The sequence below is a fragment of the Musca domestica genome, unplaced genomic scaffold (assembly GCF_030504385.1).
Source record: "Musca domestica strain aabys unplaced genomic scaffold, Musca_domestica.polishedcontigs.V.1.1 57, whole genome shotgun sequence".
In the NCBI taxonomy this organism is placed as follows: Eukaryota; Metazoa; Arthropoda; class Insecta; order Diptera; family Muscidae; genus Musca; species Musca domestica.
Genome location: NW_026712358.1, coordinates 305,290 through 330,861, shown reverse-complemented (window position 1 = coordinate 330,861; position 25,572 = coordinate 305,290). Strand labels below are relative to the sequence as shown.

Here is a 25,572-nt window from a genome sequence, read left to right as displayed (position 1 = left end):
CAATCGGTGCCTCCGGCGTGCTAGTTTCTTTACCCGCTCTTCACTGACACGGAACGTCAAACACTGCATCTCGATAACATTGAACAAAGCTACATGCTGATGTTTAGATGGCAATTTACCTAGACGTCAGAATCGACCGACCCAACCGAGCCCCAATTGTATCGAATAATGAGGCAAAGAGCAAAGATTACCTTGACAAGTCTTAAATTCAGATCGATATTTTCTGCTGCTGTTTTGTTTCTTTTTCTTTTGTTTAATGGATGTTTTGCATATCCGAATGGGCAAATCATGTCTGATCGCGTTTATTTAATGATTACTTTGAAGGTTGTTTTCTTGAAACTGATGTGATTATTTTCCATGGGCAACATACCCGTTTGTGTCTGTGTGTGTGCACTTCTTATTTTAACAACAACAATATTTCAGATTGAAATCAAAATCTTGTGAATAGCGAGAAACCAACATGTGTTTGGGTGAAAATCTGTGAAAATCCAATTATGTGTGTGGGCCGTGGATCCATAAGTGATCTTTAAAATACCGATAACAAATAACAAATGACGTTTAATATCATTTACCATCAGCTACATACGCACGGTCGTATTTCCGAATAGCATTCGCTACATTCAACGACGAAATTCAATTCTTTTCAATTTCGATTAATGTGTTGTCGTGTAATTTGTAACGCTTCTTCGTAGAATGGCCGGCCCAAAGGCCGCTGACAATACATATATAGAATGTTGATGTATTCCGCACTGATTTTGAAAAAGATCGTTAATCGCTTACGACTGCTAATAAGTAAAACTCTTTCAAACTCTTAATTTTGGGGGTAAACTATCAGCGTGAGCTAAATAGGTACAAATGCCTAAATTGAATGCTTCATGTTTGTTTTGAATTTATTTTTTCTTTGGAAGAAATATCTGAATAAATCAACTTCTAAATAAACCTTGAAAGCCAGCAGCAGACCTGTGTTATAACATACTTACCTTATTTTTGCACATATTTCATTGAAGTCATTCAGTTTCAATTATGATAGGCTCACGCTAAGACTACAACCCCATCTAAAGTATTTATCCCGTTTGAATTCTAACGGTCTTGACACGCTGGAATGAGGGAGAGAATATAAACGATATCGTTCCATTTCCAACAAAAATTTACATACACCTTACGTTTAGAATTTATGTGTGTGTGTGTTGTATGAAGAAAGCGCTTTTGAGCGTATTATTTGCCTAAGACAACTTCACAGACTTGAATGATGTGAGATATTAAGGACTCGCACCAATTGGCCATTAATCACGCTATTAACTAGGCCTATACATTACATGTCTCCCAAACAGCTACGAAATCCAACATTTTTTCGTTAAAAACAAAATCTTGCGTCATCAAGTGGTAGAGTATGACTCATCTACAAGCATACGGCAAGGGTTTAGCCCTTATTGGAACGAAGTCAAACTATATTGAATTCCAAATGAATTGCTTAAAACAACAAGGAAACAATAAAAACTGCATCCGAAAGGTTTTGCATAATGATTGAAAAAAGAGCAAATGAATTTGAAATATGAACCCTGCTTTACAGACATTTTTGTTGCTAAATAAAGCGAGTTACGATGTGTTTCATATGTTTCGTTTGTATTTGTTATTATTTATTTTTCAACTGTATTGGTGACAGGTGAATTTGTGCAAGTAAAGCAACGACATCAAGAACATCCGGCTACGAAAGGATACACATGTTGTCTTTCGAAAATGTTTTTGGGGGAATTGTTTAACACAGTGCTTCGGAATAGTTTTGTATTTCCACCATTTTGCGTAAAAACTTTTTTTGTTAAATATTTTGATCGTGTTTTTCAAACTTATTCTTCGTGACTTGGTATCTATGCTTCTTCAAGGATTTGAAAACACTCCTTAGCATTGTTTTGGCATTGAGGGCTTTTCGTAAATAGAAAATGTTGTTTTTGAAATTGCCGACACAGGAAACGACATAGACGTTTTTTGCTACATCGCCAGGTAATCATTTCAACGCAGACTCATTTTAAGGCGAAAACTAGAAGAATTATGCACACAAATAATGTTAACAGACACTTTAAATGCTCAACTGCCATAAAGTCGAGAGAAGCCCCTGAAGCTACACCCACACATTTCTCCAAAGGAATTTATTTCAAATTGCGTAGTTTGATTTAAAAATGTAGTCAAACATAGTGATACATTTATTTGAGACTCCTAACCAGAGCACAGATTTTTTTCATTTTCATTCGGGAGCGAAGCTTCTCTGCGAGCAGGATGGCTTAAAGAGTGGGAGCTTTAGGGGGAGTATGTTCTTCACTCATTTGTTTTGTGTGGGAGCACTCCCGAGTCACTCCTGTTTGAACAATTAAAGTGAAAAAATATTTCATTTTCTGATTTGTGTGTGCGTTTGAATGTAGTACCAAACAGGTTTTTATGTTGCGGCGTACTGTTGTAGAGAGTGAGGCAAGAGGGGGTCTGATTTTGTACAGAAAAATATACATAGATAGACTAATGAAAATATAGACAGCGAAGTCTTTCAATATCGGTTGATAATAGATGTCGCAGCAACAGGTTTTGCGCGGTCAGGTGTCTGTTTCGCATGGTCGAGTCACTCGACTTCGAAAACAAATTAAATGCATTTTCAATAATTATAGTTGTTTAATTGAATATTTTTCGATGTCATCGTGTATGCAAAAGTTTTTCTATTCCAAACTAAGAGAGTGCTCGGCAAGAGTAATATCTGCTCGATTGTAGACGTATTTTGCTCCCACACAGAAACGAGGAGAATATATTCACTCATATTCGAGCGACCTAAAATATTGAGCGTGCTCGATTTTTTTCTGCTCTCAGGAGAATACTAGCTCGTTTCACTCATTGTACAAATTTGAGCTGGTTTTGAGAGAAGCTGGGCTATCAAGGTAATATTCATCTCAATGGAAATCCAAAATACTTAACACAACCAAAACACCTCAAAAATAAGGTACATTAGTGTCATTTACCGAGCCGTACACCCTTAACGTAACAAATGTTGCATACATATTCGATGTTCATCGTGTAGGTGGGCCACTATTCAAAATTTTTAAACATTTTTTATTCGACATAAATTGTCCAACAAAGCTAAGATGTGGAAATGTTCGCAAACAATAGAAACTGATTGCCTCATAATTCGACCGTCTCTTTTCCAGCCAAACACAAATTCACACGCCTTTTGTTACAGCTAATGTCTCCGACTGACGGTGTCCATAATTACCCGATAGTAACTGTTTTTGCTTACTTATGTTAATGACTTAACTTGGAAAGGCAATGGAGTGCATGCACCCAAGCTCTCAGAAAACTATGCATTGACAATTCAAAGATGTGGGAAAATAAACAAAGCGGCAACTGCTTCTCCCCACAATTAAACGTAAGCTCAACTTAATGTGGATTCCTAATTAGGTCTTCGTGTGGTGTTTTACAGCTAAAATGGGAGGGCAGGTTATAGTTCCCTAGACATTACCAGAACGAATAAAATAAATTATATGCACGTACGAGTGTGTTTAGTTAACAGCAAAATATCCGACAAATAGGACATAATTTTGGAACCATTCATTTTTTTCGAGAAGTGTAAAGTTTTCTAGATATCATCCCCTTTGCTGTGCCAAGCTAAGAAATGCTTCAGAAATTATTTTTTTGCTATTTGATTTGAACATATTTTGGAAATATGTGCCCATGTTTTTTAATTTTCCAATGCAGTCCTCCTTTGACTAAAACATATTTCCCCTACACGATCTCCACTCTTGTGAAAATGTCGGATAATTCAACCAAAGCAGTTGAATTTTCTTGTTTTATTAGTGCGAAGTCGACTGCAAGTAGAAACTTTTTGTCTTATAATATGCACATGGCGAAACATTAGCGAAGCACCAGAGTTTGTTCATCCTAATGAACGCTACACACCGAAAAGCTAAAAGCAGAGAAAAAAATTATTTGCTGCATTGGCTGCATCTCCAATACCATCATACCAAGTTGTCTGCATTTCTCCACTGAATAAAGCAAAAAAATTTAAACAACCACAAGTCAATAGCCGACCGACCTACGAGACCGTGAGTGCAGTTACTCTATGAATTTAAAGATTTCTTTGTTAAATATTTGATTACCAGTTTCACTTAAACAACGCGCATTTACTGTATTTCTTTATATACTACCCTATGACAAAATGTGTTCGTAAATAGTACTGCAATAACTCAAATACTTCACTTGAGGAAGAAAACTACCAACACAGTTTGAAAGAAATTAAATATAATAATTGCATATTTATTTCGCATACACTTCTGCTAAAACGGCGGTATTTTAGAAAAATGTGAAAAAAAAACTCTGTAAAACATTTAGCTGTACACTCCTCCGAGACCTGAGAGCTTTCAGAATCAAATTTTCTTAGGACTGTAACCATATTGAAGATATCGGGCGATCTGTATAACATAGTGGGGATGTTTTGCCAAATGTCAAATGCAGTGTTTTTTTTTTATTTTTTTAGACAACAAATTACAAAGAACGTTTGCATACAAAACTTTGTCCAGGCTAACAACGAATTTGACTTTGGAATAATACCTTTAATTTTTGTTAGAAATATATGTGTATGTAAACTCGCTATTGTGTATGTAGCCATCCATATGTCATTTGAAAACCGAACCTAAGTGACATCTGATCTGTTAGCGCTCTTCATTGCTATTCTTTGCCTCCATGTCTTGCTAGGTTTATTGCAAAATGTTCTACACTATTCTTTGGGCTAACACCAAATTTGACGGTGCCCAATGCGGGCCATGTTTACATCATTTACATGAGAATAATAAAATTCCCCCAATGTTTGGCGATGATATATTTATGTTGCCCCTCAAATGTATACATTCAGATAGCCAAGTTTGCTTTGCCACATACATACATACGTACATTGACATATTTACAAGTGATACTACGAAATTGATTAGATGGCATACGCATGGTTCCTGTAAATATTTACAATGAGTGGCACCATTTCTCCGCGTCCGAATAACCCAAAATACATATTTGCTAATTAAATAGGGGGAATGAGAGAGAGCTAATTCCGCTTATCGATATTGGGTTTGTGTCTGAATTTTGAAAGAAAGCGCAGACATGAATGAAAAAAGAACAGACATATTTTTATCATATACAAACAAACTAGCGGGGATAATGAAACAAAATGGGAATTCAATCAACGAAATCCATAAAGAATATTATGGTCGTAGAAAAAAAAAAACCACAAGGAGTCACATTTTCCTTAAACACCAAAACCAAGCCACAATATAGGAACCGATTGATGCTCTCGGCAAGGTAGGGCATGTTGAATACATTTTGAAAAGTATCAACCTGGGAAAGTGGAAATGACAACTGCAACACGTTTTATTTTTTGTATTTTCCAACGATCGTTGTGAATGTCAATTCTTATTGCAGCTGAAATCGTAAAAACTTTACACCAATTGGTTGTCGTATTATTCGAAACAAGCCAAACATATACGTCACTGCCCTTTTAAATATTTATTTTGTGTTGTTTCATAGTCAACCTTCAGATTTAATTATTTTTTGTATAAATATTTTAAACTTATAATCCATTTTAGTTTAAATAGTTTAAGGAGAGTGCTCTGACCCACAAGAAGCCCCGTACACCCGTTTAATGCAGTTAAAACTTAATATAACGAAGAATAAAAGTGAAAGCTACCTTAAACAAAAACTACAAAAGACGCTGTCAATGGAACCAATGAAATCACTCAACCAGTCGTCGCTCCTAACTTCGTTTGCATATGAAGGGGGAGAGAATGTGTCATGATTGACCGAATCATTTCTTGAATTGTTTTCTTTGCGAGCGCTTAAGTCGTGGGACGTGTATACAAGGCACACCTATTAACATCGTTAAAATTGCTTCCTCCACGGCGGCAGCAGCAGAAAACAACAAATCGCACGAAAGTCGAGCAAGTCTAAAATGGAACTATTTTTAAATGGATGCCGAACAAAATCTACACAGATAGACTGGCGGATAGTAAATATTTCGAATGCGAATGTAAGTGTACTACACATTCGTGAACATTTTCGTGTATACGTACATATCTTGAATCGGTTGCTGCTACGAGACCATTGAGAAACACTCGTTTAAACTTGGGTTTGAGCGACTCAAAACAGCAATTGTTGGATAGGAGAAAACCCGTTTTAATGTTTTGAACTAAGCCATTTAATTTAATTGACCTTTTCGAGAAACAAACAAATGACAGTCGGCATCATATACTGCTACAAATCAAAAACATAACAAAACAAAAAATAAAACAAAGTGACTGATTGATTTCATATTTGTGCCAATGGAAACGGACGGATTCTTTATAAACCTCACATGAATATACAATTAAGTCGAAGCTTTGGAGTAAGATCCCTCGTTCCCGCCATTGGCTTATTTATGGAAACTATAAAATGCAGATTTGAAACTGGTATTTGAGGTAAAACTGCCGTGTGCTTCGTGAACTTCGTTGCATATTCTACAGCAAACAGGCAACAGCCGGCGGCAGGAGTGTGGCAGAGATTTACTGTAAAAACAGAAACGCTGACTAAAACTTGACGTTGTCTTGGCTTATGTCAGCCAACTCGTAGCTGTTTGTCCCCCATTCTACGTGTGTATCTGTCTGCCTGTCTGTCTGTCCGTCAACAGTATGCAAATAAAAGTATTTGTAATTGCTCTTGCATACATGTTTCAAGTTTTGTTCACTGGCAAATTTGCAAATTTCGACCTGGCTGCATCCATCCACAACATGCAACCTACGATGCTGAGGACTGCGCGCAGAGGAGAATGTCGGGTAAATTGTGCAAGACAAAACACGAAAATATAGTACCTATTGATTCCATGGTGGGCCACAACAAGTGCGGCTTATAGACCACCACAAAAAGCAGTAATCCACAAACCAGTCATGAGACTTATTTCATAATCTCGACAAAACTTGTTCAATAAATGATGAATGCAAAATAATTTTCTTATTCGCCCGTATGAGTGTTGTACATTTGATATGTGTATGTAGAACGTGTTTTCTAAACATACATACACACATACAGATACATATAGAAAAACTACTCCACACAAAGACACTTCACATACCGCTCGTACAAATACAATATTAGCCGAAAGATGAGCTTCCGGCAAAGACTTTTCACCGTCTTTACTTTGGCAGCATTGTGGAGGAAAAGAAAGTTTTCTGGGTCATCAACTCAATAAGCCGAGTTCACATTAACCACGGAAGCATGGCAGCATCACAAAACGCTTACAACTCATTTTCCACATTTAAAATAGCGGTTTCCGTATACATACCTATGTCTACTTTCAGCCAGAATAATACAAGTAAGTTGTAAGCGAAGGTTTGGGCACAACATACACCAGCTTTCCACCAGTTTCGATTGAAAAGAGAAGCTCATTTCCGAAATCAAACAAACGGAATGAGCGTGCAAACATGATGCAATGTCACCCCCTCCCACGTCATTACATCATCGCCATAAGCAAGAGGAAAGTGGATGCTACCCAAAAGGTATTACAGACAATTGAAAAAAAAAAACAAGTGTAATTTGAGCATTGTCCAACTTCATGGTTGCTCAAATTGAAATTTCACCTTCTCCATTACTTTCCAACATTATTAGCGTCGTTCATTTCAGTATTAAATGGTCCCAACGGCGTGATGTTGCTGTCGTTTCAAAGTGCGTTAGTCAGGAGATGACCCGAGTGATTTATGCAAAAACATTTATTCGAAATTACAATACGTCTGCTCTGCCTGAGCAGGCAACTGGCTGGTGGGTAAACGCTTTGGCTTGGTCATTAACGGTCTTCTCTAATTAGCCAAACTTTCGAATAGCTAAATAATGAAAATGTGTATTTCACCTGTCTCTCCATTAGCAAATCGGGTCTGTAAATGATAAATTGCTCTACACTAAGAACCGATCCATCGACTGCAATTAAATAGAATTAAACATAATCATTGTTACTTTTTCTAAGAACAATTATTTGAAACTGGAACGAATGTCAACGATCACAGTCAAGCTTTGAATACTTGACTTAATAATGAGATTGCCAAGTCAATACTTAAAAAAATATATATGGTAGTTAAGTAATAAGTCTGACTTAAGGTAAAAGTCAATGTGGAACATTGAGTAAAACTGGAGAAATTGACACTTTTTTCTACAAAGTGTGTTTATTTTTTTTTTTTTTTTTTTAAATTTTTGCCGGCAATTTTTATGGTTACTTTTGAACTAGCATCATGCATATATTCAAGGCAACTTGTTTCAGCAGTCTTCGTTTTTCATTATTGCCTTTTCTGTCATTGTTGTTTGCATTTTTTGTATTAAAGTAAAAACACGAAAGAAATTACTAGTACGAGCAATTTTTTCCAGTTCCGTATCCTCGTTTACTAACAGAGACTTGCCGCAAGTAAAGTTGTCCAATATAAATCACGTATATCGAGTACGCAAACTTTACAAGTCTAACTAACACCCCTAATCGCTTCCTAATACCTGAAGTACGCCGATGAGTTTAACCACAAAACAAATGTTTGCTTCTTTGTATGTTGAAAATAAGAAGGATTTTAGAGAAAATGTGAATGTGTCCATGTACAGAATATGTTATTTTTTTCATTTTTAGCATTTTGATCTGATTTGATTGGGTTGGCTTGAAGATATGGGTCCATCGTATTTGTGTCACGCCGCCGTACGAAACATTTTCCCACAGTGTGAAAGGTGGGTAATTTTGTGCGCTGCGTCCGGTGTTAGGTAGGTCTGTAATGTTCGACGTACCGCACAAAAATAATCACTTTCTCGGCCATGGTAAAATATTTTGTACGGTCGTTTTACATACATAGGCAAATTCCATGCCTTCAAGGCAACCAAACAAAAGCAAGGAAACTTCACATTTAGCCCTTTCCAGTTCCAAAAAATCACTTTTTTATTTGCAACATACGAAAAAGAAAAATAAGTTGTGTCAATATTTATGTTGTTCAACTTTGAAATTTTATACGCTAGACGAATTTATATAAATGTGTTGTGTGTTCGAAAACTTGTAAAACTTGCAGCCAAAATAAATGAGCGTTATGGTTATTCAAAGCTTTGACTCGTTGGTACGTTTTTTTCTATGTGCTTACTAGAGTTAGTATAAACATTGAGATGTGCAAAATTTAAAGACAAATGGAGTCTTATTTCCCACTTTATGGGAGTTTTCAGAAAATCGGATGATCAGCTCCAACAACAAAATAGCTGAACCAGAAGGAGTTGCGATGTAAGAAGTTTGGGTGAAATCGGATAATCTATTCGAGAGAATAAAACAGACGGATACTGCTAGATTGATTCCGATTGTTCTAAAATGAATTTTGTCTTTCAGTGTTTATCCAAATCACTTCTTATTTAATTTTCGGCATTTTGCAGTCACATAGTTTTAGAACTCTCCTCAATTTTAATAAAAGTAAAATAAATCGGCGAGCCGATATAAGATAAAATTTCTGTCTTACGTTTGCCTTGGATATAATGATAAATGCAGGTATCATTAGATATTGTAAAAGCTTGAACCAACGCTTGTCGTCTTTGGTCTCTTCAATGGACGGATACTCACAAATTTCACAAACTTACAAACCGACCGTCAACTTAAAGACACGTAATTTATATAATGTTTACGAATAAACATTTATTACGTTTTTACTTATGTGTGTGTATGGATTATATGTGGTGGGCTTGACAAACGTTCAAAATGCAAAAGCGAACTTCCAACATTACCGGTCGCAATAATGGCAGTCTATTGTGTAGAAGTCCTATTATGGGCATTCAGTTTTTTTTATGACACATATGTGCAAACATATATACACATGTCCCAAAAAGAACAAACGTAAAAATATATGTAAATCAACTAACATTACGTATAACAGCTGGGCCATTAACGACGCAACTTCTATAACCATACACGTCTGAGGTAATGTTGAGGAAGGTAGGTACGCGTAACTGCAATCTTTAACCAAGAAAAACCAAGATAACGAAGTTTTGCACCGAATATGTTTTCGTCTGCTAACGCATGTATCTAAGCGAGGACCTTAACCTCATTCATTTCATTGTTTGTTCAAAAGAATAACACTTGCTAAAGACGTTAGAGATTGATTACACGTAGATGCTATCTAGCCCCTACCCAAAACCCCAAGAATAAAATGAATAAACGGGTAGGCTCATATAGAATTGCATTGAGACGCAAAAAACCGGCAGCGAACAAAGAAATGTCTTTAATGGTGTATTGAAATACTCATCACGATTTCCTTCGCACATTGTTTTTTCCCATTTGTGTGGTCTGTTGTCGCGATAAGACTGGGCATCAGCGTCATATCTGTAAGATAATAAATTTTTGTATAGACATATGATTTTCTATAACGAATGACAAAAGGAAAATAGTGTTGCAATTGACGCGAAGCTTATTATATATTACGATGTCATAACGCATAATTTAATCGGTGGTCCTGTGAATATTTTGAATGACTCGAATATAAATTCTCAACATTTTCTGGGGGCAAAGATATCGATATAATTTAATAATATCTTTGGAATATTGTCTATCAAAGTTCCGTCAGTTTGCTAAAAAATCTATTGGAAAATTGTTCCTCACCCCAACACACCTGTCTGAATTGGATGATGCAGAGAAAATGCAATTGATTTGGGTTCGTCGAGCAAGCTATTAGAGTTTTTGGCCATAAACATTTTGTTTGTATGGCACAAAAAAGAATCAGCTACTACTAGTAATACTATTGTTATGCACAACACGTACCAATAGCAGATGTGGGAATATATATTGTTTGGCATTGCTGGAATGGCAAACAAAGGATTTGTGTGGCTACGTTGAAAGTAATTGTATGTTTTCCATTAATATTTTAAAAATAGAGTTCATCTTAAACCTACTGCTATGTCTCTAATTGAAAAATCCCGCATAAAAAAATGAGTGCAACCCCCATCCAATGTCGATTCTAGCTGTTGCCTAATTTAGACAAGTTTGTAATTTTCCAGTAAAATCTAGCGAACTCAAAACCGGTTATTATTTCCAGATCTAGAACTGAAAATGAAATGCGGATTTGGGTATATATTTTACGAATTATAGTATTTTCCGTGCACATTAGTTTGCGATATTTTATAAACAAATGATTTACATCAAATTGCTGTTCAAACGATTTTAAAAGAACCAATTCTTACTTTATGCAATATTTTCATTGGAATGAACGTACTCTCCTGCAAGTGGCTACTAGGTAAATTTACATGTGTGTGTATGCGTTGGTTATGCATTGATTTTAAAGTCTTTTGCTGGAGGCGGACGATTTGCATGCAAGTGATCCCTATTCCTACACTCCGTATTTATGCGTGATTATCACTGAATTAAAAAACCGATTAAATTATGCCCGTTTGTCCACGTTTTTCTTTGGCCCCCATGTGATGATGTTTTTAGTCACATTTTTAATGTCGTTGTTAAATTCGGTATTTTGTTGCCATTTTCTAATGCCCCCAACTACCGTAACTCCCGATATTCCGAAGATATGAGCAACTTTTCTCAATGGCAAACGGTACCATCCCATATTAGGATTTATTTAATGTGTTTGGCCAGATTTTCTAACGGAATTGTTTTAAATTTGGTATTTTTTAACATACAATCGCAAGCAATCACTATAGGAGACAAGAGTCTAGGTATGTTAATGTTTTGGTATAGCACCAAACGTTTTTATTAACGTTTTTATTGCCTCATTGTAGAGAATATTTAAAGTTCGGCCCCTCCGCACTGAACTTTTTTAGTAGTTTTCGTGGTTACTCTTGGCGTAATGCAGTTGAAAATGCTTCAGTAAATATGTGTTGAAAGTGTATACGAGTCCTACATACATATGTACATTACTACCTTCTTTATTTATCCCATTTATAAGTCAGCTACAATAGGCGTCAACATCTACGCCGATGGGAAGGAGTAGTCAGTCACAAGCGGTGGGTTTCACGTTCGCATGATTAATATTAACAACTGTTGAATAAATTCAAAAGGCATTACCTTTTTGCACAGAGTTCGAGTTTGTCTCCCCTAGACGTGGAAACTCTTTGTTGGAGGTAATCAAAGCTACACACTTCATAAATGTCTACCTACCTATTCCCACGTATAATGGCGGATTATCAAGTAGGTAGAAACAGGAAGAGGTGGATTGAAGTAGGAAAATTTTAGACAATTGCAAATGATTTTCTTCGTAAGTTGATCATTAACAAATAAATCGAGGCAAAGTGAGTCGACTGAACCACAACAAGTATTTCAGACATTGTCATTTAGGCTTGGAGCCACATTACCAATTCCAGGGCAAACTAAAACCACAACCTTATTCAACCGCCCAAGAATGTATGGTGAGCGCACAAATATTAGTTCTACTAAACAATCGTGCATGAATATGAAAATGCTCGACGAATTTTTGCTGTAGTTCTTTTCGAAAGACCACCACATCAACGAAAACTGCGTCGTCTCGTTACGAGCTGCTGATAACGACATTGAACACATTTGTTTCAACAATTTCAAATTACGAATGGATTTACCAATGATTACAAAATTTGAAATAGTAAAAGTGACACGCAGCTGGAACACCATATGGACGGACGGACGTACACATTTAAAGGACATTGGCAAAGAATTCCTATTAGCAAATCTCAAACATTAAGGCGAAGGAAGGTACCTGCGGTCTAAATGGATTTTCAACAACAATAAACAGGCGGATTGCCTTTACTGCATTTGCCACATGAGCGACTCCGCCTGTGGCTGAGTATTCCAAACGGAGTGTGTGATCGCAACTTGTGGTAGCGCATGCAACAACTTTGCCCAAAATAGAATGTATCTGTGGAAGCGGGGGAGGCACGAGTTAGTTGTATGGTGAACACACACAACTCGTAGAATAGGGTGTACCAGGGAAATATCCGATCTTGTGGCAAAATAATTGCCTCATCGGATGATTTAGAGAAATCCCAATCTATTTTTTGTTGAATACATGTATGTTTATTTATACCATTCATTCTTTAAGAGCAGGTCACAACTAAGAGCAAGACAAACAGAACACAACCATGTTCGTATTTATATGTGTGGTTGACGACGACGGCCACTACAATTTTGTAATGTCAAGTAAGCGTGTGCCTGCCCCTGATAAAATACAGAGCATATCGGTGCAATAGTTTCGACTAATCGCTAACTGATTGATATAAAAGCAATATTCTGCAAAAAAAGTCGCACACCACAGTGAGTGTGTGCGTATGTGTAACAGAAAAGAAACTGGTCGAAAGCTCAACCACACTCAAGATGGAAACCAAAACAAAAGAGAAAGTTTTCTGCTGTCGAAGCGGTTAATTGCGATGATAGTTACGGGGGTTATCTTCATGCACCACCGACAAACATGCGTAGGCTGTGTTTTTTTATTTGGTCGGTAAAAATTGCATCATTTCGGCTTTCCTGCCTTCCCTTGCGAGTACATATCGAGTGCGAGTACCAGTGTATGGAAGGAGTATCGCCATCGATTAACCGCAGATTCGTTCTGACATACTTAGGTTTAACTTGAAATACAAACGATATTTTGAACTCCCGCAGCATTCATCAGTTTTCACAGAAAACACACTTAGCTGGAAAATTTTGTGAAAGTTACAATTTCCAGTAATTTTAAGGTGCTCGCTTACGCCAAACTGCTACTTTAGTCAGTGAATGATGAGTCAGTGATACCAACATACAGCTAATAAAATCAACGAGAGGGGGGCTTCAAATGCATGTAGAATTGGTCAGGGACTGAGGCGTATATAGTAATGCATTTTGAAATCAAATGGGGTGGGGGCAGTAGCTAAAATTTTTTTATGCAAAATATTCGAAGATGTAGCAATTTTTGATGGGGCCGGGCCTACTTGCCGGCTGGCTGCGGGGTCATATCTGTTTCCGCTCACGACTTACCTCAACTCGGCTATTATTGTTATTGCTGGCGTTTGCATGATTGGTATTGTTGGTATTGTGGTTGTTTCCACCGACTGAAATACGCGATCCGGGATCGCGCCATCTTAATACCCCCATGACGGCTTGTCGTACCCAACGACGTTCAGCGCCCTCAGTGTAAAATGCCACTTTTGACTTAAATGCCGACGATTCTTGGTTTGGTGGTGGAGTATGGCAACTTTCTTGGGATAAGGTTTAGGGTCGGTCCGCCGCACGTAAGACGGGCAAGTTATTTGTGGAAATGTGGAGACTTCAAAAAACCAAAGAAAAATTGGCGACTTGCATTTGTGGGGTGAACGATAACAGCTAACAGATGGGGGTGGGAAGGAGGCATAAATGAATGCCGTTTCTCCTCTAGTGGGCGACTAAATGAACATTTGCTGCAATTCCTAGAGCCCGATGTGGAGGGGCGAGCAGATATGTTGTTGTCTCGCCTTCAAACACTGAGCTCAGTACCTGTATTGTTGTGACTGTGTTTTGTTGTTGCCAAATGCTGTTACTGTTGGCAGAAATGGGTTGTGGTACAGACAGAAATTTTGTTTCGCTTTGTGCTGACTCTTTTTTCAGTTTTGTCTTTTCGGCTCGACTTGTCTGACTGGTTTCGAGAACTTTGTGCTGTACACGAACGAAATCACAAAATTTATTAACAAGCTTTGTTTATACATTTCTTAAATGTCGGTTGTTTGTTCAAGCTTTAACTTTTTAAAGCTCTGACCCGCACACTGGTTATTCAGATGTCCGCCCGCCGCCCGACAAGGGTTCTCTCTCTAACCAATCTCTATGGATTGAGCTGGACAGAAACGGAATTAACACGAACTACTTTGCCGTTCTGCACTTATTAAGAAACATATCTAGATGTTCTTTTTTATTTCCATTCGTATTTGGTTCGTTGTACACATTCACTTTTGTCACTCACTTTATTATCACTTTTTGGTTTTTACTTTTTTCCTTCGGTTTCTCCGTTTTTTGCAACAAAATACGAAATACACCGCGGATGCTAATAAGTATTTTTATTTAGTTATTCGTTATTCTTGTCATCAAGCAGTGATGAGTTTAAATACAAACGTTTGAATTGTTATCCATTACACTGCTGCTTCGGGTTTTTCTCGTGTTTATTTCCATTTTGTCACCACAACCACGAAGTAGTTAAACTTGTAATTATTCATATTTCTATTATTGCTTCATTTCACTCCTCTTTCAAAATGTATGTCTGGTGTTTTGCCGTTGAACGCTTACGAACACTCCGAATTCAAGCACTTCTCACTAACAAATAAAAATATAAAAGATGGAAACGAAAGACTTGCTGAGAGTTTTTAGTTTCGCGATGACTACTTGTGTAATCGAATAATCGATTTTTAATGTAAAACGAAGTGAGAGAATAAAATAAGAGAGAGAGAGAGCGAGAGTTCACCAGGGGTGGCAAAATCATTGCAATCGTACCATTGTAGTACCATTTGAAAAGTGTATTTTAATATGAGTACCGCAAAGGCAAAAATAAAGTATTCCATAACGACATTCAACATATATGCCCAAATCCAAATGTAACTGGATGTGTTTGTCATATATTGAAATTGTGTTTCTTTGATTGTATTTTTAGTGGTAAAAATATTAAAAAACAATAAACATTTTGATAATAAATGTTAGTTTTCACATCGTGTTAGAGTAATAGCATGTTTCCATTGGAAACCGAACAACGTTGTTCGCTCTCAGAATTAGGTACACGAATTAACCCGTTCATACGGCACGATTCGTAATTCATAGTAAAATAATTCCTTTTTTCAAAATTTTGTTTGTAGATTTTAATGGAAATTTATACTAAAATACATTAAATTCTCACTAAAATTATTATTTTTCTCCCAAAGATTTATTAAAACATTAATTTTATAATTTTCATTCACGTTTCCAACTTTTTGTGTAAATGTTGACATTTTGAACATATTTTTGTATTTTTCTATTTTTTAATTCTGCTGGAGAGACACTTGTCAAACATTTTTTCTGCCGATACAAACATTTTGAAAATATTGCCTCTTTTGTTTCCTGTTTTCTGTGGTAATTTCAACTCGTGGACAAAATGCGTACCTCGGATGAGAGAGGAAACAAAATTTACTTTCGTTTGAATGTACATACGCTATTCTACATTGTAGTTTTCATTCATAAATTTCAGCCTTCCCAAATTTTTTCAAAATTTCATTAAATTTTTCTATTTATAATTTTTAAATGTCATAATTTATTTTTTCGATAAATGCTCTCATTTGTTAGGGATGGGACATATTTTTTCGTTGTTCTGAGAGTGATTTGATTTGAACAACGTACAAATATGAGTGTTCGCTCAGGAAATTTTGTGTGAAGAATTAGGTAGTTTTTTCATAGTTAAGGGTCAAACAACGAATAGAGAGCGAATCAAGTGCAGTGGAAACGCCACATTACATGTAAAGAAATTTTGTAACATTTTATAATAACCAATTTTTTTTAGCAGGCTTTTAAGCGTGGTCAACAATTTTAAAACTTGAACGAAATGCTAAACTATTTAATATGTAATGTTCATTAATTGTATTTATAATAAACATAATACTATGAATATATTAATGTGTACTGTACTACAGAGCTAGTGCTTTGAACAATGTCGCACAAATAATGAAAATGTCGAATAGGCGCTATACGAAAACGTGGAACTGCATACAAAACTTTTTGTCATAGGCTGTAGCATCCATTACGAACTTCAAATACGGAATTTGAAATTATTCCGGTAAATAATGTTGGTAAAATCATGAAAAAAAAACCGAATATCGGGGATATACGAAGACGTGGACCTGCATACAGAAACGTTTGTCATTGGCTGTAGTACCCATTACAAACTTTATAATACGAAATTTGAAATAATTCCGGCAAATAATGCCGCTGAAATCATGACCATTTTAGTACCATTAACACACTTTTATTTTCCATCCCTGACGTTCACTGTTACGATAAAGAGAGTAAGGAGCATGCTGGTGTTGCCACGTTGCCAATTTCATTTTCGAATCGGTAAAAGAATTCTGGTAGATGCATCAACACTTCTAAATTTTGATATGTCAAAAACATTTTAAAAAAATCTGCAAATGTGTTTCGACAAGTTCAACTAATACTTTTTTCTTTTTCATTCCGACAGGTCATTGAAATACCAGCTTTCTTGATTATGTTCCGTATTATTTAACCATGGTTGGCCAGAAGTGCACAATTGAATAAATTTTTTTATAATGATATGCTCCCTTTTTAATCAAAACATAAAAATATATACACCGTTGTTTTATGTGCATGTATTGTCGCAAAAATATACAAAATAATTCGGTTATTGTGCCAATAGACTATGAAATACTTTTAAACAGAAGAAAATCGTGAAAAAACTTAGATTTCGCTTTTTTTTGTCGTTTTTGGATTTACTGTGAAAATTAATTGAAACAAATTGCTATAACTCTAGGTTGAGAGTTGTGTCGTTCAAACTTGGCCAACTTGTTATACGTCTTCGTTGAAATAACTATGAGCAACAATGTGCTAATTTTTTGACAACCATATAACACTCTGCAACTCAGTGTGGTGGCGTAGGATATAATAATGTACGTACATATTTACTTGCACCTAAAAAACTACATGAGAAACATAAACAACTCATTATTTTTTTATCTCCCTCCTTTGAATTTCGATAGCAATTCTCAAGAATACCATAATTCTATAGGCAATTTCTTTAAATGCCATCTCTTAGCAACCAGATAAACTATTGAGCAATATTCAAAGACATAAAACTATAAAGATTGGACAAAATGCATATGGGTTTTAATGTTTCTTTCAGGTGACAGATGGCAGGCAACATAACAGAAATGCATTGGAAATTTTATAAAAATATGTTATTCCGATATCGCCGAAAATTGGCGGAAATACGAGGAAAAAAATGCCAGGTATGATAGACATGGTCTCAAAAATCTATTCCAGAGCATTTCCTCGTACATTGAATCGATAAAATCAACAACAACCGTTAAAAAGCGTCTGCTCTGTTAAATTATAACATAATGCTATGTCACGATATCGTGACATAACATAATTTTTCACTACCAACGCCATCTATTGAAGAAAAGTGAAAATGTAATGTCGCATCTTATTATATTATATGTCTTTGCAATATTTCAACTTATTGAATTTCACCACAGAATTCCATCGGTTGATGCCCGGACTACAACCTTACAGTCTATTCTCCAAAGCGTACACATACACAAAAGCATAGCCACACACCAACCAACATACCAAACATCATTTTCATTTGTTAGAGGTCGCTTCAGTAGCATCTGTTATTGAAGAGTTGGACTTGTTCGTGTGTTACTCGATGTCATTAGGTACTGTAGGTACTTTTCAGCACAGAAATACCTTACGATATGAAGTTAGTTTTAATATTTTATCTATGAAATGTTTGGGAGTTTTTCCTCAATTATTTTGTTGTTGTAAACTAATTGTCCCATAATTATTGTGTTTATAAAAACAACGGTTGAATAACATGTCACCCAACCCCACCAGTTCTCTTGGTTTTTTCTGGGGATATTCTCCCCAGGAGTTATTTTAAAATAACCCCTATGACAAAAAACCTTTCTACCCAAGTGACGAGATCGCAAGCTCACTAGAAGAGGAAGCAAAGAATTGAATTAAACTAAAATTCTTTTGGCATTTCTTCTAAATCTTACCATGCATTCGTGTAACCTGTTGCACTCGTGCTCCTCAATCTTAAAAAAAGACATGGAATGCAGAATAAAGTGTTGTGGATGATCGGAGAAAAGAGCATTTCGTGGATTTAGGCCATGGCCAATTTAAATATAGATGAACGAATAAAAGCAAAATCTCCTGGAAGTTCGAAATTTGGGACTTGTTTGTTTTAGAAAGAAACAGAAATACTTTTTGTAGTTCCCGAAAATACGCACGCTCTACACAAAAATGGGTGTCCTCATACCAAAAATAGAAACTATTGAGTGCTTTTAAATTTACCTACAATTACATACATTACATTACATTACATTATTTTATAATAACAGAAAAACTACAAGTAGTTTCTTAAAGTGCGTTCATAGTATTGAAGGTTAACCCACTGGCCTCATAGATCTAGGGTGTGTTCAGATACACCCTCTGGAGAATATCATCTTATGTTTATTTACGTATTCATGCATGACCAAAAGAGGTAGCAAAAAATGGACAAAAAGCTAGGTTGGAGGCAATTGATGTATCGGCATGAGCAAATACAATCTTACGATTTTTGTTGTTGTTTGAATGCGAAATGTAAAATACATCTTTGCGGAAACACTTGCGACTCTGGAGTGTGCCGCATAAAAACACATTAATGTATTCTGTTAGGATGTAGATTCGCGCCGGTCTTAAAATGAATCTGGGCATGTATCGCCCCAAAAATTTCTCCTATGGAGAAATTTTCAATATCAATATGTCGGCTGAATTTCTAGCTTCATTTCACTGATGTATCAGGACAAGATACTTTAAATAAATCCTCACAAATGTGCCTAACCCAAAGTAAACGTACTATAAGGCAACATGATTAAAAACATTCCTGGCGATTAAAGATCTCTTGTCAAAATGAGCTGATTACATATAATCAAAAGACACTCAGTTACATTTTAATAATAGACAAGTAAAAAGCAGCTAAGTTTGCTCGGGCCGAACTTTTAATACCCTCCATCATTGGGTAAAGGAAACATTTGTATTAACAATTATTTCTAATCTTTCGCATAAGGCCGGTCCCTTTTTCTTATTTTTATATATGCCCTATTGAATAGCCTGTGTTAGTTTAGAGCACTTGTACATACCTGGGAAAAGTAGGCTGGAAGCTCACATCTTTGGTCTTCTAACCGCGAACATTGTACTCTTTCCAACAACTCAAAGAGATCTTGAGTAGCGCCTCGAAATCGATCCGGGCTGTGGGTCAAACTGCCACCGCCATTGGTCTTCTGCACACCATTCGCCGCGAAGGCATGTTGACGTCTGAAACGAACAAATAGAAAAAATAAAAATATTTCAGAGGAGACCATAACGAAAAAAATGCCGCAAACGATTAGCGTCTTGGCAAGCCCAAAGGGCTTTTAGTATGTTTCTCGGAAAGCATGAATGAGTGACTAGGGAACAATGACGATTTTCTCAACTAATAACCATAACCGTCAGCCATCCAGCCAGTCAGCCGTATTGTTACCGACATTGCACTCATAATTTTCGAGTGGTATATCTTCAAGTGACTTGTGATTTTATTACCGGAGTGGATGTGGTGACATTGTCGTTTTCTTTGTTCCAGTTTTTTTTGTTGGTCTGCGAACATTTTGATGCGGTTGGGGTTAACGATTCGCTAGTTACCATAGAATGCCATTATGCCAACGGTTGACATACGCCTGAGTGTGTGTATGTGTGCATACATGACATGTATGGGCCAGAATTCTATATTTTGGGATGTAACCAAAAGAACCACCCCGGAGATGAAGAGAAGCAGGAAGTCTAAGGCAAATATTTAATGGATTTATTGAAGGAGAAATCTTACGGTTCTAAACTAATGGAATGTTGACGTACAATTTACTACCGTGAAAGGATGTTGTCATAAACAGATCTCATCACGGCACATTAAGTGAGAGTGCTCTCACTCTGAAATTCCCAGATCGATCAGCTTGAAGCAGCTGTCGCTTCAAATGGTGGGAGTACCAACACCATATTGCGTCAACAAGCCATTCCTAATATGGGAGCTCTTTCATCGACTCACGTTTTCAGTCTGTTTGTGTGTGTGTGTTTGTTTTGCTGCTTTACTCCAGCCACTTAGGCGGATACTAGTAATAAATTAACACTGTGGCACAGTTGTGTTCAACAACTGATGAGGACCTTCAAAGAAGTGGATCGCACACAGACGCCGTTAACATACGGAGCGTTGTACATTATCCTCCCCAATTTGTTTCATCTCCGCATAGCAGAGTGAAACCATATGAAACTGGGTAAACTATGGCGACTACTTCCGCGTAAACACACCGAAAGTCCGAATTTAGCCGCGGCTGTTGTACGTTTTAGTTGACACAACCTCACCCACGTCGATGTCCGTTGGCAGTCACCCTCGCGGTGTCTATCCATGGATTGAGCTTGAAATTTATTTATGCAAATGATCGGTATCAACAGTGCGAAGTTATGGCTAGCATGCTAATAGTGTCGTAACAGAAATGGCATTCCGTTCGCCACAAATGGGCTAAGACGTCGCTTTGAAATGCCCGTTTCCACAAAACTATCGCAAAAGAGTAAGTCAAAGAAGATAAATTGCGCTCTCCGTGTCTCCGTAAGCACTGGCTTGTGGGAAAGAACGCTCCCGAATGTTACTCCATTGGGAGAACTTTAGTGATTTATCGGGAAAAAAGATCTGGCAGTGCTGTTGAAATACTGGTCACACTCGTGTTTCCCGCGTCAACAATGGAATTCTAATAACAATGGGGGCGTTATTTTGAGAAGGAAATGAGTTCAGGCCACGGCAGGGGAAACGATCAAACGATGCCAAGTCTATTCCGTCGGGAACAATGATACGTTTCGCGTTACGTACGATAAGCGATGCAATTAACGACAGCGCCGTCAGACACAGAACTTGCAATCCCTGTTCCCTAAGCAGAGTTGATGTCCACAAACTCCCATAACTAGGTTCCAATACGTCGAAGAAGAACACCATAATGGGCTGAGACACACTCTCACATCAACACTAATGGGGTTGAAGCGTTCATTCCACATGACGCAAGAAAATAAAACCAGACCAGTGTTGTGTTGTGCGTTGCAAGTTGCGACGACCAAGTGAAACAGGAAGGACAACGCAAACGAATAAAACCCAAGAGAGGCAATGTCCTGCCGCGAGACATTGTTCAGTGTTCGCTCAACCCGATCAGGTTTGCTGATAACGACGAAAAGGCACAACGGTATTGTGTTTCTTCGTGCTGTCGAAAGTCTATCAGCCTCCGATCATGTCAAGACATTTCCTGAAGCCAGAGACTTCCGTGATAAGAAGAACAAAACTATTGTTAGAGCCATTAACTATCAAGTTCATTTCCATAGACGCTGCTGGGAAAGAGAAATAGAAAACAGTTGAATCGGATTTTCTTTATTTGGCAACGGGGGACTTTCTAGCTTTTTACAGGCAACATTATTCGAGTGTATTGACTGAAGCGTTCACGAGGACATGGAAAACTGTGAGAAAATCTTACGCACAATGGAAAGACGGAACAAACGGGCAACCGTTAAATGTCCACAAATTAAAATGTGCGATGTGCGAAGGAATCGTTGCCATCTCCCACTTTCGTTCGTTGCAAGCTGGCGAATACACACATCGCCACCTCTTGCCGTTGTAACAGCGGAAATGGGGTGGAACCACATTTAGAAATTTCCTTAAGACCACCGCTTCCGCAAATCCAAGATGATGTAAGATTTACAATGGTAGACATTAAGGGAAATTACCGTGTACTCATGCCGTGCGGATGGAAGGGGAAGGTTCACACAAAGGATCGCCAAACAACCCAGGTTTTCAAAAAGGGTGGCTGGACCTTGCCAAAAGGCAAGCGTACAAACGGTGTAAAGGAAGTCTTGATGAGTTTAAATAGTATATGGTGTTTTTCTAAAAAGTTGACCTGGAATGTATTAGCAGAGAGCTTATTTGTTTGGTAAGCGAATTTGTGTCAACGGCTGCTAAAGCGGAAACACCGACATAAAGTAAACGTCCTATATTTTCCATCTTAAGAAAACCGGAAAGGGTGCACTAATAATTGCGTCACACAAACGTTTAAGGAAAATGTACCCTTTTTTTATTCTTTTTTTTTTTTTTTTGCCATCAAAAATAAATTTCAAAAGGATTAACGTAGGCGAGAAAGACAGTAAAAATGGCACTCGAAGATGCAGCTGGCAGTGATCTTGTTAAGTATTTGACGCAGTAATCCTCCACCAGGGTGGGTCGTAAATTAGACAATCGAAAACAATGTCATTTGAAGTCAGTGTGACGTGCAGTTATTTGACTTCTTTCGTAGTAAAAAAGCAATTTGTTTGGGTCGTGGGCGCAACTCTGTGGACATGGTACTATATTGACAGAATGCAAGTGATCTGCGGATTGTTGTAGTAAAGCAGGTCGAGCATGCGTAGATCGAAGGAGAAAGAGAGGGTGAATCACACCAGAAACAATTTACACATAGCAACAAATTGTTTGTCAATATTCGCATCATAGAATAGATAGGATTATAGGCTAAAACCCATTGCACACTAAACGCATAAACGCTATTGAGACACTTCTCGTGTATGGGGAAGTGTTTTCATTGAGGTCGCCTCAATATATCTGGTAAACTTGAAAAAAAAAAAAAAAACAAGTAAAAAAACTGTAAGTTCGGCCGGGTCGAACTTTGAATACTCTCCACCATTTGGAGCGAATTTGGCAATTTCCAAAAAAATAAAATCCGTTAAAAATTCTCTGAAAATCTTAAACATACCGAATGTAGCCGTTGTATCACGTTCTTTACGACGACGTGGACCTGCATAGGCAATTTTTGTCATAAGCCATTACAATAATCAAATGCGAAACTTGAAAAAAAAATCGGTGAATAATGTAGCTAAAATCGTCAAAATTCCGAATATCGGGAGGTTCCGTTATATGGGGGCTATACGAAGTCGAGGACCTGTACAGACAATTTTCTGTCTTAGACTGAAGTATGCATTACGAACTTCAAATACTAAATTTGAAACATTTCCGTTGAATAATGTCGCTTAAATCGCCAAAATACCGAAAATAGTGAGGTTATATTATTAGGGGGGCTATACCAAAACATGGACCTACGTGGCTCATTTTCAATACCAAAAGTCCTGCAGACATTTAAGTAAACTGTTATCAACCTACTTCATTTCGCTCCGAAGCTAGAGAGATTTTCACAGACGGAGGGACAGATGGACGGACGCTAGATCGACATCGAATTTTATGCTGATCAAGAATATATATACTTTGTGGGGTCCAAAATGTATATTTCGAGAGAATGACAAACTTAGTATACCCTTCATACTATGGTGGAGGGTATAAAAAAAACAATAATGAAGACATAAATATTTCCAAACACGATCAATTTTTATGACCTGCTGCAGCGATGTCCACAACACATTGCCTCTCAACGGCTATAGTCACCATTTTAGGATGAAACTATAGAACACGGATGACAAATAGCAATTGAGGGCGCGTTCACGAACAAATTTCCCGGCAGTATTTGTTTACATTTCCATTGTCGCCCAGTGTAAACGCGCCATCAAGCCTTATGAAGCAAGTGCATTTAGCTTGTTGCATTGGCAAGTACGCCCGCGTTGTTTTCGATTTTAAATTATCGCCCCTGCACAGCCCGCAAACTAATGTTCAAAAAGTGGTTACACTCGTATATGGACACTTGATGCATAACCCATTCGCAAAGAGTAATACAAACGACTATTCCGATTCTCATGCAGTCAAAGACGTTTATAAACACCATCACCCACAACGGACGGCATTGTATTTCCATAACGAACGAAGCAACGAATAAATCTGTTGGACATTCCCAATGAAATTACACGTTTCACGGGATTGATTAGCTTTGGAAAATAGGAATAGGTAAATATAGCTGCGAGGTTGTAAAAACTTCTTCACACTTCTTCTGGGAGAGTTTCTCTTGATCTTAGCGTTATTCGAGTTTAGAAGTGTCCAAACAAATGAAGTTATAATCTAAGAGCACACAGTACGTACATACGGACGTACGTAGACGGAATCAATACGTACAACAACTTTTTCATGTATCGCTTCCGGGCCACCAGTGTGTAGGACTCCTTGTGACCATTACTTATGTACTTCATTTCTCGGCTGAATATTATGCCTGCAATACTGTAAAATAGTAATCCACAGGACAGCGACAAGTGTTCGGTTTCAGCTTCACCTTCGTGTTCGATTTGTTGTTGTTTTTGTGTGTCTCTGCCGTCTGCAAAGTACACGTGGTGTGGTGTGGTTCCTCGAACTACCTAATCCTAATACGTAGTTGGAAATCAGGTACTTTTGTGTTTCACACGGTTATTTTTAGTCGTAGTAATTACAAATGTGTTTCGGATTCTTATGAATATATTGCACAGGTTGATTACAGATAGAACCGAGAGAGTCAATTAATTTTAAAATTTATTTTTTTGTCGATTTTGTTTGGTAATTTTTATACACACATTGATCGAGATTGTTTTTCCTGGAGTTTCAATACATCGTTTAAGTTTCGTTAATTTTACGCATAAAATAAATCACGCAGCGATCGCACGAACGAACCACTCCCGACGACGTCAACTTTAATACTGTTCGATAGAGTGGTCATACACTGACATCCAACGTGTCGTTGTCGACGGTCCGACATTATCAACCCTTGTTCATTTGGTTCGTCCATACCAACAGGGCATCGCAAGAGGGTGGAACATCCGACAAATATAGAAACGGAGAACAATGCTCACAACAAACAACACAATTTCTCTCGAAACAAACTTCTTCCAGTTCAAAAGACGGCTCGGGGTAA

The 25,572-nt window shown here is 37.3% G+C and overlaps 1 protein-coding gene across 6 annotated transcripts in view; it reads right to left on the bottom strand.

The window, feature by feature from the left end:
• The window catches only part of LOC101896864 (rap1 GTPase-activating protein 1), a 57,789-nt gene that overhangs the window by 8,433 nt on the left and 23,784 nt on the right, over positions 1 to 25,572 (bottom strand). For 3 of the 6 annotated variants that reach the window (XM_011298277.3, XM_005177518.4, XM_020034662.2), the window contains one exon: positions 19,840 to 20,014. In XM_011298277.3, the coding sequence (XP_011296579.2) occupies positions 19,840 to 20,014 (175 nt within the window). Of the gene's footprint in view, positions 1 to 13,969; positions 15,285 to 19,839; positions 20,015 to 24,806; positions 25,342 to 25,572 lie in introns of those variants that run through there. The other 3 variants (XM_005177519.4, XM_005177520.4, XM_059128768.1) reach the window with 3 other exon arrangements.